This window comes from Piliocolobus tephrosceles, chromosome 8 (genome assembly GCF_002776525.5).
Source record: "Piliocolobus tephrosceles isolate RC106 chromosome 8, ASM277652v3, whole genome shotgun sequence".
Lineage (NCBI taxonomy): Eukaryota > Metazoa > Chordata > Mammalia > Primates > Cercopithecidae > Piliocolobus > Piliocolobus tephrosceles.
In genome coordinates, this window is record NC_045441.1 from 126,384,663 (window position 1) to 126,400,024 (window position 15,362).

The 15,362-nt window shown below is 36.1% G+C and overlaps 1 protein-coding gene across 2 annotated transcripts in view; it reads right to left on the reverse strand.

The window, feature by feature from the left end:
* Positions 1–15,362, reverse strand: part of PTN (pleiotrophin) — a 109,918-nt gene that overhangs the window by 26,848 nt on the left and 67,708 nt on the right. For both annotated transcript variants that reach the window (XM_023190092.3, XM_023190091.3), the window contains exon 2: positions 502–617. In XM_023190092.3, the coding sequence (XP_023045860.1) occupies positions 502–616 (115 nt within the window). In that variant the 5' untranslated portion in view covers position 617. The remainder of the gene's footprint in view (positions 1–501; positions 618–15,362) is intronic.

Here is a 15,362-nt window from a genome sequence, read left to right on the forward strand (position 1 = left end):
GTTATTGTTCCTTTCTCTGTCTTGTAGAAGGAATGACATCATCCATATATGGTGGATCACAGATTTAAACAGACTGTCAGTTCCACAGCCTACTTATGACTTTGTGAGTGGCATAGAGAAGGTGCTTTAGGTTCTCTGTGCCTCAGTTTCCTCCTCTGTAAATCTGAAATTAAGGAGAAAAACAAGTTGCAGTGCATTTTTTTTGAGGTAGAGAGGTAACATAATAAAGCACCTGATTGCTGGTCAATGTTCTATACATAGTAGCTGCTAATTTGATCATTATATTAATCATCATCGTCGTCATGCAATCCAGGACTTGCAATGGGAGACAGGATATTTCTTAGGTTCCTCTAAATAATTATTTTTAAAAAGGGAAGATTGAAGGAATAGAGGAATAGGAAGGGAGAGAGGCAGAGTAGAAGAGAGGAAGGAAAAGCAGGTAATTAGGCTAGATGGACATTAATCAATGAAGCATCTTGCCTTCAGAACCCTACTGCTTACCTGGTTTCTCTTTCTTCCCTGCTTCAGCAGTATCCACAGCTGCCAGTATGAAAATGAATGCCAAGAAGGCAGCTGCAAATTTTCGACGCTGCTGCTGGTACTGTTGAGCCTGCATTCTAGGAATAAACAGAGAAAGAGAAGAAGGTGGCATTAACCTAAGTCAGAGAGGAAGACTCATTGAACCCCTTGATGAAAGGCTCCACTTTCCATTTCTGGAATGTTAGATTTCAGGAAGATTCATATCAATTATCTTGGGTAGAATTTTATCTATTCTCACGAACAGCCATTGAAATAAGTGCTCTTCTGCAATCAATCACGTATTCACTGACAAAATGCAACAGTTCTTCACATAAGACTTCACAACCATTTGCTAAGTATGACTCAGAGATTGTGGAAGCAAAAGAACTTTGAAGGCATGCATTTGAACACAGTTCTACAGCCTTGCTGATAGCATCACTTGGTAATATCGTCAACTATAGCCATCTTCAAAATTTCTGACAATCTTAGAAACAACCACAGCAATGGCATTGCAGTACACAAGACCAATCTGAGTAGACATGATGAATGAATTACCTATACAAGTATATGTTTACTGATTCTATTTAGATGCATACAAAACAACCAGTCTCTCTGACCTTTTTAAAATCATTGTCATAATCATCACTATCATTTTATCATTATTCCGTTACTTATCGATCTAGCAAAGAGTGAATCCCAGAAGTAGAGCTACACACCTGTGACACATCTCAAACACACTTATAAACTCACACGTGCTAAAAATCCTCAAATGTTAGGATATGGTAAAGTCTTCACATTCACCCATAATAGGAAATGCTCACATTTGATGTGAATCAAAAATCCCAAGATATCACTGGAAAGACTCTCCTAGAACTTGAAGCCACCTGTGACAGCCTAGTGTCAATATGGTCACTTGGCGGAAACACCCTTGAGGAGGTCTAGTCCAAGCTCCAGGACAACCCACTTCCCAATGGCTATACCAAATCATGGCTGTAGCAAATTGCCTGGCAGTTATTGAGCTACATCTGCTGTGTTAGCGGTGTTTTACACTTCATGTAAAAATGGTAGTAATGATCTATGGTCATAGGCTGATAATTTTTTTTCCAGAAGTAATAATAGATTAGTTTACGTGTTTTAACATTCTCTTTAGTGTGAACAATAAAACATTTCATGTATATAAGGGATTGAGGTTATTCTGTTCTCTAATTTATTTTTCTCATTCAAAAATATCTGAGATGATATCCTTGCCAGTGAATTTTTCTACTTTTCTGTGGCATTGGATATGCTGTCTCTTCTTAGTGTTACTTTTATTTATTTATTTATTTTTAATTTTACTTTAAGTTCTGGGATACATGTGCAGAACGTTACATAGGTATACATGTGCCATGGTGGTTTGCTGTGCCTATTGACCAGTCTTCTAAGCTCCCTCCCCTCACCCCCCACCCCTAAACAGGTCCTGGTATGTGTTGTCCCCCTCCCTGTGTCCATGTCTTCTCAATGTTCAACTCCCAGTTATGAGTGAGAACATGCGGTGTTTGGTTTCCTATTCCTGTGTTAGTTTGCTGTGGACGATGGCTTCCAGCTTCACCCATGTCTCTGCAAAGGACATGATCTCATTCCTTGTTATCGTTGCCTAGTATTCCATGGTATATATGTACCAAATTTTCTTTATCCAGTCTATCATTGATGGGCATTTAGGTTGGTTCAATGACTTTGCTATTGTAAATAGTGCTTCAATAAATATACGTGTGCATGTGTCTTTATAGTAAAATAATTTATATTCCTTTGGGTATATACTCAGTAATGGGATGGCTGGATCAAATGGTATTTCTGGTTCTAGATCCTTGAGGAATCACCATACTGTCTTCCACAATGGTTGAACTTAAATTCTGTAATTTCCAGAATTTACAAGAAACTTAAACAAATTTATTTTTGAAAAAACATCAAAAAGTGGGCAACGGATATGAACAGATACTTGTCAAAAGAAGACATTTATGCAGCCAACAAGCATGAAAAAGAGCTCAACATCACTGATCATTAGAGAAACGCAAATCAAAACCACCATGAGATTCCATCTCACGCCAATCAGAATGGCAATTATTAAAAAGTCAAGAAACAATAGATGCTGGCAAGACTGTGGAGAAATAAGAACGCTTTTACACTGTTGGTGGGAATGTAAATTAGTGTTGTTTTTTAAAACTGATGACTTTGAATTCCAGCGTATAGATGAAGCATACTTCACTTATCAATTAAAATTAATATTTTGAATCTTTAGTTTTTTCCCTGAATCACAAGCCTAGCTTAGCTACTCACCATCTCCAGCACTTTCTACAATATAAGATAAGGTGCTTTGGTCTTTCTCCTGAGGCTAAATTCTTATTATATTAGATTGGTGCAAAAGTAATCATGGTTTTCACCCTTAAAGCAATGGTAAAAACCACAGTTACTTTTGCACCAACCTAATTCCTCATGAATGATCATACAGAAAAGTTTCTACTGATTCTGAGGCTTTTCCTCTGCTTTTAGTTGGGTGTGAATGATAAAAGAAGCCACTCTAGACTCACTAGTTTGCAAGTTTTTTCAGAGTTCTTTGAGTTGGGCACTGGCACATCAGTACTGCTATATCTTTTCATAATGTATTCAAATATATTTAAAATTATTAAGTGTAAAGTAAACCAAAGTGGAAGTCTTTGAGCTTTCCCCAGAGGCTGCCTGAGAGCCTTCTTTCTGCCACTTTGGCAAAAACTTTTCATTTCAATTTTTTAAAAGGGCAAATTAACTTTCTGGTTCAGAACTTTTAAATTACAATACATTTCTTTCCAAGTTAAAATTCACCTGCGTTTTCAACAATTACTTACAAATATCAGAAGTATTTAGGTTGTTATGAATTAGATTACTGTGAGAATTTGGAAATTCCCATGGAGAATGCAGAACTCTTGAGAGAACTTGCTGCCCAAGCCATGGGATGCTCCTCCATAGTCCTATGATACCTACAAGCAGGAAAAGAGGCCAGAAGCACCTCAGAGCCCACTGGAGAAATATGATAACTTGGCAGAAATAGAAAGACTCCACCTTCCATAAATAATACAATAACACACATATACACACACATGCACACACAGAGTTATTCATGCCAAGGTGCTATCACTGGCAAGTTTTAACCTCAGCAGTTCTAGTTTTATTTTGTTAAACTCTTGTTTTCATTATTATTTTCAAAAAGATTTCTCTTAATCCAGTTCTATTCACTGATTTCAAGGAAAAAAAACACACAGGTCAGAATTTCCAAATCAAATAAATTTTTTAGTATAGAATAGTCTACTAAACAAGTCATTATAACTGAAATATGAGCTGACTGGAAAGAAGGAAAGATAAGTAATGGATGGGAGTTGGAGAGACAGTAGAACGGAAACACACTTTATCTGCCTCTGACGTTAATTTAGAATAATTAAGAATATTAAGAATTAAGTAAATGGTGGAATTTCAGCACTTAAATCTGTGAAAAAAATGCACACAAGTCCCTGTGTACAGTGGGTCACCTGTGTACAATACGTGTTCACCAACAGCTTTGAATTGGAGAACATGGTTCTCAACCTCTTCTCCCCTTCCTTCTATTTTGCCCATCATTCTACTTAAGCCTATATTTTGAGAGCTTAGATTTTTCTGGGTAGAGAAATCAATAAAGGTTATTTAAAAGAAGAGAGTAAGGAGGTTTAAAAATGCAATGATTAAATTTATCCAAAAATTCAAGTATGCCCAAAACAATACGCAACTAGCCTGCTGGTGCCTTGCTGTTGTAGTAAATACTTGAGTAATTAGTATATGGGTAGATAACAGTTCCCCTTGCTTGTGATATTTGCATAATTGATGGTTTATTTGTCCTTAGCACCAAATGAGGGCAAAAGCTCTTCCTGTATGAAGTTTAACCCTACCTGTTCTCCAACAGACTGAGTGTCAAATGAGAGGAGAGGCAAAAACATTGATTCTAAGGAAGTGATCAGGATCGTGTCATATTTTTTTAATCTGGGGAAAATAAAATAGTGCAAGAATAAAGCCTTACTAAATTGACTCCATTCTTTTGAAATATTTACTTATTTCTCACCCCCTTTTTTCTACTGCCATCATTCTTGTACTTGCCCTAATAGACTTAACTGCATATTAACAATTAAGTTGAAGACTACCATATTTGGGTGCTGGTGCCTGGAAATTATTGTTAAGTTATCCAATGAAATCTGAAACTCAATGATTAAAGGACATTAAAGAAACCAACTTTAAGGGAATGTGTTTATCTATTAAATCTCAATCTCTTTTCTGGATAAATAGCTGACTAGGAAAAGAAAGCTCCCCTCTTCCTTAGTATTTTAATGAGATGTAGAATTTTCAAATGGTAATATCTAAAGTAAATACACGGAAATGATGCTGGAAACTGTACTTTAGCAATCTATTTGGGGGATTAATACAGGATCTGGAGGGAAAAGTTTTGGCCCAAACTCCAGCTACACCACCTACTTTTTGAGAGTGTCCTTCAACAAATTACCAAATCACAACGGATTGAACTGTTTTGACATTTGCAAAATGGGGGTGGTTGCAACAATTACTTGAGAGACTTGTCGTGAAGATTACAAGATATAGACATAGAGATAACCAGAATATGAACAAATATAGTATTAGCTGCTGAATAAAATTAGTGTACCCCTTTACTCTTATTACTTACTACAAAGAAGTGTTTTTTTATTTAAAAAAAATTAAGCATTACACTTTGTTTTATCTAGTATTATCCAAAAGCAAGACAAAACAAACAAAAAGGGACAGAGAGAGACATTATTTAATTGAGACCAACTAAAGTTGTGTTCAGCCTTATCGGGGCACAAACTAAATCTGCCTTTGCTTCTTGGAAGCTTAATAAGAACTCAAGGACCTTCATCCCCAGTATTCCTTTTGAGTTCACTGAAGTCAAGAGGTCCAATGTTGCAATGTTGATAATTAGGAAATACGCAAATGCAACTTAACTTATATGAAATGAGAAAAAACATCTCACTTTGCAACTACATATTATACCCTTCATATGATAAAACTATTACACCTCCCACTTTTTATTTAAAGTACGTAAGATTTTAAAATAGGTACTACACATTACATATTGCTAGTGGAAAATATCACCAAAACATGGCATTAAACAGAGGAATGAATAGCCATAATAAAAGATTATCTCTGTCCTTTGTCAATATCTGGGGATATGTAATTTACCAAAGTGCTAGAAACAATCAGTTTTGAGAGCAGCCTCATATGACAGTAAATGATTTGTGATGCTTCTGCATTATTTGTTTCGCATTGCTAGATCATTCTAGATATTGTGTGATTCAGTTGTGTAAACTCTCGTGAAATAGTAATTTTCTGACCTCTTTATTGTAAAACAAAACACAAGTTATAGAAAAACTACATAAACCCACTAAAGAGCTTAGCAAATTATTATAAGATTTTTCCAGTCATGTGAGAAGGCTTTACATGTTCCCCATCCCAATGACAGTCCCATCCCTCCAAAAGTAACTCATATAGTAATTATTTATTTGTATTATTTGAAGGTTTTATTCAAGGGTGCTTCCCTAGACTTGCCTAATTTTATTTTATTTTATTTTTAAGCTGATACATCTTTCAATTTGCTTTTACTATACAGGATTATCCTTCATCACTTTCTTTTTCTTGCTTTTTACTTTTACAAAACCCAGGCCATTTAATCATTAGCATCCCATAGTCAAGATTTTGATGATTGCAAATTCATGGTGCAATTCAATATTCCTCTGTTCAGCTGCAAATTGGCAGCTGGAGGCAGAGGTTTAATCAGACTCAGGTGCTATCCCTTTGGTAAGAACATAAATAATATTGCGTTCTTTCCCCATGAGCTACAAAATATTTGGGTTTTGCTCTTTTGTGATGTTAACAGCCGTTGGTACTTAATGAGTACGGATGGGGGTTGCAAAATGATGATATTCTCATTCTAGTCTTTCATTTTCATACAATACTTGACATAATTCCGTAAAGAAATGTTTTCCTTCATCTAATATTTTGTTAAGCTGTTTAAAATTCATAAAGATATATAGGATAAATGCTTGATTCTTTCCTTCTATTTATCTAGTTTTCAAGATTATGAATTTGCTCTCTACTATTATTAAAATATGGCCAATCACTTTTTCTTTTTTTAATTTTATTATAAATTCATGCATTTATTCATATTTGATAGGTTTTAAGCCATCACATTCTTTTTATCTTTATTGAAGCTCTAATTGTCCCATCTTTGGCCTGTGTAAGCTTCACTAAATTAAGTTGTCTTGTGAATTATTTTAACACTAGCCTTATAATCTTTTACAAGTTCCATGCTTTCTGGTATATCAAGATTTTCCAGGTTTATCCTTCAAGAATCTTTGTTCATTTTGATTATAATAAATGATATTTTAAGACCAAAATCTGGGCACTAGGGATGCTCAGCTTTGATGAGTTCATCTTTATTTCCAGGCCATTTTCTGTGAGCAGAGTGAGAAAAGGACAAAGGAAATGATAGAACTAAACATAAAATTAATCATTTATCTTACATTACATAAACATTAGTCTCATGATAATAATATCAATACTAAACCTACCAATTATGAATTTTAAAAGCAGTTAAAATGATTTTACATAGGTGATCTCCTTTTGGCTCTCATTTTTATGATTGCTTGACATCTATGTAATCAGACATTTTAGTCATTACATACTTACAGGGGCCAAGGGAAAATTTCCCCTTTGCCCAGCAAAGGTTACCTAAAAATCACTGAGAAAAGGTAAATAAATAGGAGAAATGGCGTATCAATTTACTTGATCATATTTTTACGTGACATGGGAGCATTCAGAACAAAGACCCAAAGATTCAGGAGAAAAACTATTTTTATGCCTAGGCTCAACAAAATATGGACAGCTTTGTAGAAGTATGATTAGGCAAAAGGTATAATCTAGTGCTACCAACAGGCTGAATGAGGAAACCCAGCAAGGCCTCCCTGTTTAGAGTCTTCTTGTTCTCTCTCTGTGTACCTTTGCTTTCTCTGCATGTCAGGCAGGGCCCTCTCTGGAATGGAGATCTTATGATTTACATTCAAACAAAGTAGGTCAGATAATTTATTTATGGCCACTTTTTACACAGAAAGCTGTAGGGAAGTTAGAGTAATATCTTTAGGTTCTATGGCTGGTTTTGGGGAAAAAGAGTTCTAGCTTCTATGACATGCCTTGCGGAAGAGTTTCCATGACTATTCAGAATCTATTTTACTTTCCCTTATAAATATAGTATTATTCTAGCTGAGATGCCCAAAGGATTTTTTTCTTTAAAGTACAAAAATTTTCCTGAAAAATAACTAGGTGTTTTTCATTTTGGTTAAATATTTTCAGACAGTGATAGAATCTTTGCTTTGCCTATTTTCAATATTTGTCATTTTATCTCAAATCCTTTTTATATTTTTTATTTAAAAGCAATTGCTTTTTTATCTTCAATTTATCTTAAGGTATTACTTGTGTGTATTCAATCTTGTATTCCTTCTAGTTTAGTCTTCATTTCTAAAACAGATTTCTTATAATTCTTATTATTTCCTAGTTTTGTCACCTCATTGCTGAGTTTTTCTAATTATGATTTGTGATGCTCTTTTACATTTTATATCATTTTCTTAGTGTTTTCTATTTCATTTTGAAACAGTAGGTTACAAAGAATTTTGTTGTTCTGTTTCTTGAGCATATTCAGAAATTTTTGCATCGCCCATATAAATAATGGTCTTCCCCTTTTTCTGTTCATTCTCTCCTTTTAAGTTACTTTATGTGAGATTTGACCTCAATACATTTCTCTTGTTCATATTTATGTTCACATAGCTTTTCTAATTTCACTAAATCTGTTCTTCTGTTCTTTCATATAATGGTGAAAATACGGTATCTATCTTTCTGAGATTTTCAGGTTCTGTTCTCTTCTTGCTTTTATCATCTTTCTCTTTCTCTTTTGTTTCTGTTGTTGCTCTCTTGATCAATTTTCATTTTGTTCACAGCAGTTTATCCTTACAGTGGGTTCCTGTCCCAGAAGGGAGTCCTTGTGGGTCAGCTTTTATTCTCACATTGGCTCACCATGATCTGCAGTGCACTTGTGTGGGCTGTTTTGGGTTCTCTCCCTGTCAGATCTGTCTAATGTTTTGTTGCTTCTCCCTGTCTTGTTTTGTTCAAACACCAAATAGCATGCAAGTCTTGTGGTTACCAGTGGTTTGCCTCCATCCACTTTCATATTCAGGTTTGCCAGAGAAAAACTGTACTCATTTTTGCTTTAAATCTTGACCATGGGTTTTGATCTTGCTATTTGTCAAGCTGCTACATCTTTTTTTTTTTTTAGACAGAGTCTCGTTCTGTCACCAGGCTGGAGTGCAGTGGCACGACCTCTGCTCACTGCAACCTCTGCCTCCCAGGTTCTCCTGCCTCAGCCTCCCAAGTAGCTGGGATTACAAGCATGCACCACCATGCCCAGCTAATTTTTGTATTCTTAGTAGAGACAGGGTTTCACCATGTTGGCCAGGGTAGGTCTTGATCTCCTGACCTCGTGATCCGCCTTCCTCTGCCTCCCAAAGTGCTAGGATTACAGGCATGAGCCACTGCGCCCAGCCTGCTTCATCTACTTTTATGTGAAGATTCAGGAAGTTTCCAAAACTATCTTGACACCTCTTTCCAATCCTAATTAACACATTATTTCATTAAACATTTTGGGGGCACCTACCCTATGCCAACCACTGGGTGGTATTCTCAAGACACAAGAGTGACAAGTGATAAGACAGATATTTTGGCTTGTTCTCATGAAATTTGTACTCTAATAAAGCATCGGTGACAAGTAAATAGCCAATTATAATTCACTGTCCTCTCATAAGAAGTACAGAATGTCATGAAGTATAAAGGAAGGGCAATTATTTTGCATTTCCCTTTATTGATTGTCAATTTCAAGACAGGGATTCAGTTAAGGCCAAGGATTTAATTTCCCTGAAGTTCCCTATAAAGTGAACAAAATCACTTATAGGTAGAAGTTCTTTTATAAGGTATTAGCTATTAATAAATGTCCTGATTATTTTAGTCATACAGTCAAATGCTTGTCTTTTCTTACTCACCAGAAATAATTTTATTTTAGTTTAAGAAGTTACAGTATTCATTTAGTTAACAAATTTATTTATAGTACTTACCATATTCAAGGATCTGTTTTAAGTACTTTACAAATATTGACTCATGGTAATATTAAGTGATATTTGGATCATTACAAATAGTGTATCCATTTACTAAATTATTCAAAAACTTTGTATTTGTAAGAGTTGCATCCTTTGTGGCATACATTACTCTAGACAACAAAAATAAGGAGTTGAACAACATAGACAAGATTCCTGACCACACAATGCTTATGTTTAGTGGGCAAGTGAGAAAATAACATGTAAACAAACAGACGAGTAAAGAGATTCATAAACAAGGTAATTTCTGATTATGGTAAATTTGTTAAAAGAAAATAAAAATGATATCATAAAGAGTGACCCAAGGAGGACTATTTAGGTTGGGGGTTATGGGTGGCTTCATACCTACAGAAAGAGCAAGTGAGGTATGGTATCTCTACTGAAAATAGTTTGCATCATGGACTCCAAATTATCACTTTTCCTTCCTCATTATTCTGTTCTGAGACTAGAAGGCCCCCAAGCTTTTAACAAGCTTCTAGAAGTCAGTAGTTAGCCATCCATTTCTTCTGATCAACATTGTTCTCCCCAGTCTACCGCAGGCTCTGCATCCACATAATCTTCCTAGCTTTGACCAACATCAAACAATTTCTCACTCTTATTGACTCACTAAGTAGGCAATCTGATCAAACGTGAAATTGTACCAATTCATAATCTGTATTAATATCCCATGTCATATAATTTCAGAATTAAAAACAAATCACAGTTTTAAGAAATGTTTACATTTCCCAAGAAAAATAATGACCCTTTTTAAATTTAAACATGGTATCACAAAGTGTTCTTTTCCCATGTGTTCTGACTTGGTAATATAGTAGAAAATCCGTTTTGACTAAAAGCATGGAGCCTTATCACCTCTGCTCCCTATTAATCTTTACAAGGATGAGCAGGTTTCATGAAAACTGTCTTCTACTTCAAATTCATCTCTAATTACTCAGAAGCACACAGGCATAAGAAAGAAACAAATAAAGCAACCAAAACAAGTATTCAAAGAAAATGTACTGGGTTTTCTCTTTATAATATAACTGTGATAGTAAAGGTATGTTTGTTCGGCTATTCTGGGGAGCCAAATGAGTTCAAAGAAGACTCGGCTGTTTGTATTATTCCTTTACCGCTTTGATTTATTAAAATTGAAAAGAGCTGGAGACTGACTTTGAGAATCATAGAATTGCTTAGTTTCCTCCTACTCCTTTTCATGTCTATCTGCTGCAACGTGGTATAGGGGAGAAAATAAGAGTTTTAGACCAAGTCTGAGCTGAGTGAGAATCCCAACTCCGGCTAGGGAATGTGAAGCAATACATTTAATTTCTCTGAAACTTATTTTTCTTAGCAATAGACCTGGGTATAATATCTTCCCCACAAAGTTCTGGGATTAGAGATTACATATGAAAATTAAGCAGCACAGTTCCTGGCACACCGCAGACCCATAATATCTTTTCTCAGTAAGCTTTTCTAACTTCAATTGCAGCCCCCTTGCTCCTTCTTCTTTAATTTTACAAAGTCAATAAACGGACACAGCGGGTATAATTCCCGTATACCAGCATGCAAAACACTGAATGTTCCTTGGGTAAAAATAGCAATCCAATTCTTCCTTTTACCAGATTATTGTACTATCTTCCTAATTCATCTTCCTGTTGTCTTTCTTATTTCCTTCTAAACCACTAAAAGCTTTCCTTCCTGGAGGCACCTTTCAGTCTGTCTTTCCCCCTCCTGCACCCAATCTATGTATCTTTAGCCAGAAATAAGTACTTATAATTTTTTACAGCCAGAAATGTCTTAATCATCTGATCTCTATCCTGTGTGATTAGAAGTTCTTTCCCAATCCCCTTTCCTGGCAAATCCTTATCACTGTCCAAGGTTTAGCTCAAGGCTTTCACCCTCAACAAAGCCTTTGCTAAAATAATAGTATCTCTATCTCTGGAATACATTGTGCCACATCCATTCCACGGACCCTCCTCATTCACAACCCTGAATGTGCATGTGGCATATTATTGATTCCATAAAATGTGGCATATAAAACTGAAAAGGAAATGACATGAGCCATCGAGACCATTATATTTAGTAACTATCATGTCTTTAAACCTCTTCAATTTCTCTTCTTTGATTACCAATGCTAGCAATTGTCTTTCTTTTAAGGAGTTATTTCTCTCTTAAAAAACTACACTAAAAATAAAGTCCCACATTATAATTGTAATACATAAAGGAAGTAGAGAATAACAAAGCTGTCCTGAAAGGTAGATACTGAAAGTTCACTATAGTTCCTTACTAGCTGATTGATTGGTTCACATACACTAGCCAGTAAGTAAAAACTATCAGCAACACAAGTCATGGAAGTTTGAGGTCCTGTTAGAATAACTGACATTTAGAATACTGTCTGCTGATGAAGTTCTATCAAAAGCCTTTGGATAATAATGTAATTTTCTGTGCATGCATGTGTGATTGTGATTGTGTTTGTGTATGTGTATATATAATAGTGTGTATGTGTATACACAAACACTTGTATTCATCTTCCTTCAGTAATCAATACATCTTTTAAGGGAGAGAACAGTATCTCTCTGTTATTCATTTGTAAGGTTTAGAACAGTGTTGACACATAGATTTCATTTATATATTTGTTAAATAAATGAATAAAATAAAGAAGAAAAATGGCCTTGGTAGTCAATATAATAACTGACTATGGTATCTAAAATAACACCCACCTACACATCTCTGTTCCTTCACGGGCTTTACTTTTCCCTTAGCATGAATTAATGTTGGATGTTGTATTCGTCTGTTTTCACACTACTATAAAGAACTGCCTGAGACTGGGTAATTTATAAAGGAAAAAGGTTTAACTCACTCACAGTTCAGCATGGCTGGGGACACCACAGGAAAATTACCAACATGGCGGAAGTCGAAGGGACAAGGCGGCAGGAAGGAGAATGAATGCAGGAGGAACTACCAAATACTTAGGAAACCATCGGATTTCATGAAAACTCAAGTAGAAGGATCACGAAAGCAAACGTGTGGAGGTGGCATTTATAAAATATTCAGTGACAAATGTGTAGAGTCTAGAGCACACAGTAGCAAGGAACAGTGGATGCACCTCAAAAGAAGACAGTGGAAATGAGTTAATCCTGAGAGCTGTGAGGGGGAGAAGAATAGAGACAGAGTCATTAAGTAGTCTGGAGAAGAGACAAGGAAAGACCACGGAGAAAGGAAAAGGCTGTGAGCTGTATGAACATGACTAAAACCCTAAGTTACCACCAAGGGGTCAGCCGCCATATTCAAGAGTTCCTCAAGATAGCCTTTGCATAGTTCTGTGGTTATTGTCCTGGTTTGTCTTTATTTTTTATCAGTTTGTGGGTGTTTTAGGTACTTCAGTTCACTTTTACTTATTTGTTTATTACAAAAGTACTATAATTAGGAGTCCAGAATAAGCACTAAGCCCTCAAAAATTCAGAAATGCACACACACACACACAAATAGACTCTTTATTTTCATTAGGAAACAGAGCACTGGTGTTTCCACAAGGAAGCACCAAGGGCCGCAGCAAGGCATTAAGAGAGGCCTGAGAAGGTGCCCTGACCACCCCGCCACACCCAATAGCGCCCCCTCCTTACCCCAGCTGTGCCTACAGCAGCACCTCCTTCATTACTCACTGACTTCCTTGTAAAATTCCATTTGTCAAAAAAAATGAAAATTAATTAATTAATTTATTTATTTATTTTATTTTATTTTATTTTTCTGAGGCAGAGTCTCGCTCTGTCGCCCAGGAGTGCAGTAGCACGATCTCGGCTCACTACAAGGTCCGCCTCTGGGTTCACGCCATTCTCCTGACAGCCTCCCAGGTAGCTGGAACTACAGGCGCCCGCCACCATGCCCGGCTAATTTTTTTGTATTTTTAGTAGAGATGGGGTTTCACCAGGTTGACCAGGATGGTCTCAGTCTCCTGACCTCATGATCCTCCCACCTCGGCCTCTCAAAGTACTGGGATTACAGGCGTGAGCCACCACGCCCGGCTAAGGAAAACACATTTAAAAGCCACTGGTCTACCCAATGTCAAGGTCTATCTAGTTAAGAGACACAATAGTGACATAGAACAATGTTTTTCTTATATACTTTAAGTTCTGGGGTGCATGTGCAGAACATGCAGTTTTGTTACGTATACATGTGCCATGGTGCTTTGCTGCACCCATCAACCAGTCATCTAGATTAGGTATTTCTCCTAATGTTGTCCCTCCCCTAGGCCCCTACCCCCCGACAGGCCCTGGTGTGTGATGTTCCCCTCCCTGTGTCCATGTGTTCTCATCAGAACAGTATTTTCTTAAAAGATAGAATAGGAAAAATGCCTCACAGATGCTGATGTAAATATGAAATCTATTATTAGTATGAAAGATGCCTTGCTCACATTAAGGTACTCAAAAATATTTGTGAAATTATATCTAAAAATAGAAATTTTATAGTTAACTATTCTATACTTTATAAAGTCTGAAATGATTTCATCTTGTCATCAAAGATCAAACACATGCCTAACAAGTATGATTATAATCATGAAGAATTTATGACAGAACATTAGAGGCCTATTTTAATATGGTGGAAAGGGAAAAGGTTTTGAAGTCAGAATTTTTCACACTGGCTTCATCACTTATATGTAGGCAAAGTAGTCGATTTCTTTTGCTGTCAGTATCCTCATCTATGGAAACGCAGAGTTTTAATATGCACGCTTATAATTTGTTTGAAGAGTACAGTGAGATAACATATAAAATGCCTGGCATCCTGTGGGACATACATTCGGTTCTCCATCGAATGGTAGCCTTTGTGGTTCTTTGAGGAAGAGAGGGGAGGTGAAGAAATGTATATCTCCCCCCAAAAATGTCAGAGGCAGCTTCTCACAGAGGGTGATAATGCAGCCTTTTAAGATGGTTTAGACTTTGATAAGTAAATCTAGAATGGAAAGCATTTCCAGTGGAAGAAATAGAATAAGCCAAAGTTTCAGGTGAGAAATCAAGAGAACAATGCAAGTATATAGGTCAGTTTAGTAATAAAAGAAGAAAGTATAGTACAGATGAGCTGAAGCCCTGGGATTATCATTAGTATCAGCAACTATTTCATAGACCACCTACGAAGATAGTATCACAAGATAATATCCCAAGTTATGAGGGAGATACAGATGGGAATTACATATGATGTTAGAAACCCTACAAGATTACAGGCTCATTAAGAGGGTTGAGACAATAAGATTATATACCACGTCTTTGTGCAAGATATAAAAATGCTGTAACTAAAAGCAAAGTGTTTATGACAATATTCTTGCCAAAATCTCTTGTGGGAAATTAAAAGGACACTTCTCAATTTTTGGCAGTAAATCTTTAAAAACAATTGTCTGTATTGGCAAATTGAATTGAGTTCTGAAGGCAAGACTCTCTAGTATTGGCACGTTGCAAATAAATGCCCCACGTTGACTAAAAACACAAATCCATAATCATTCAGCCTAACTCAGTAAGAAACCACATATAAAATTGTAGAGATCTCAGTTTCAAATTAAAAGGTACTTCTGCCATGATTCCACCACATTTTCGTACACTTCTGAAACAACTCAGTATAGCTTTA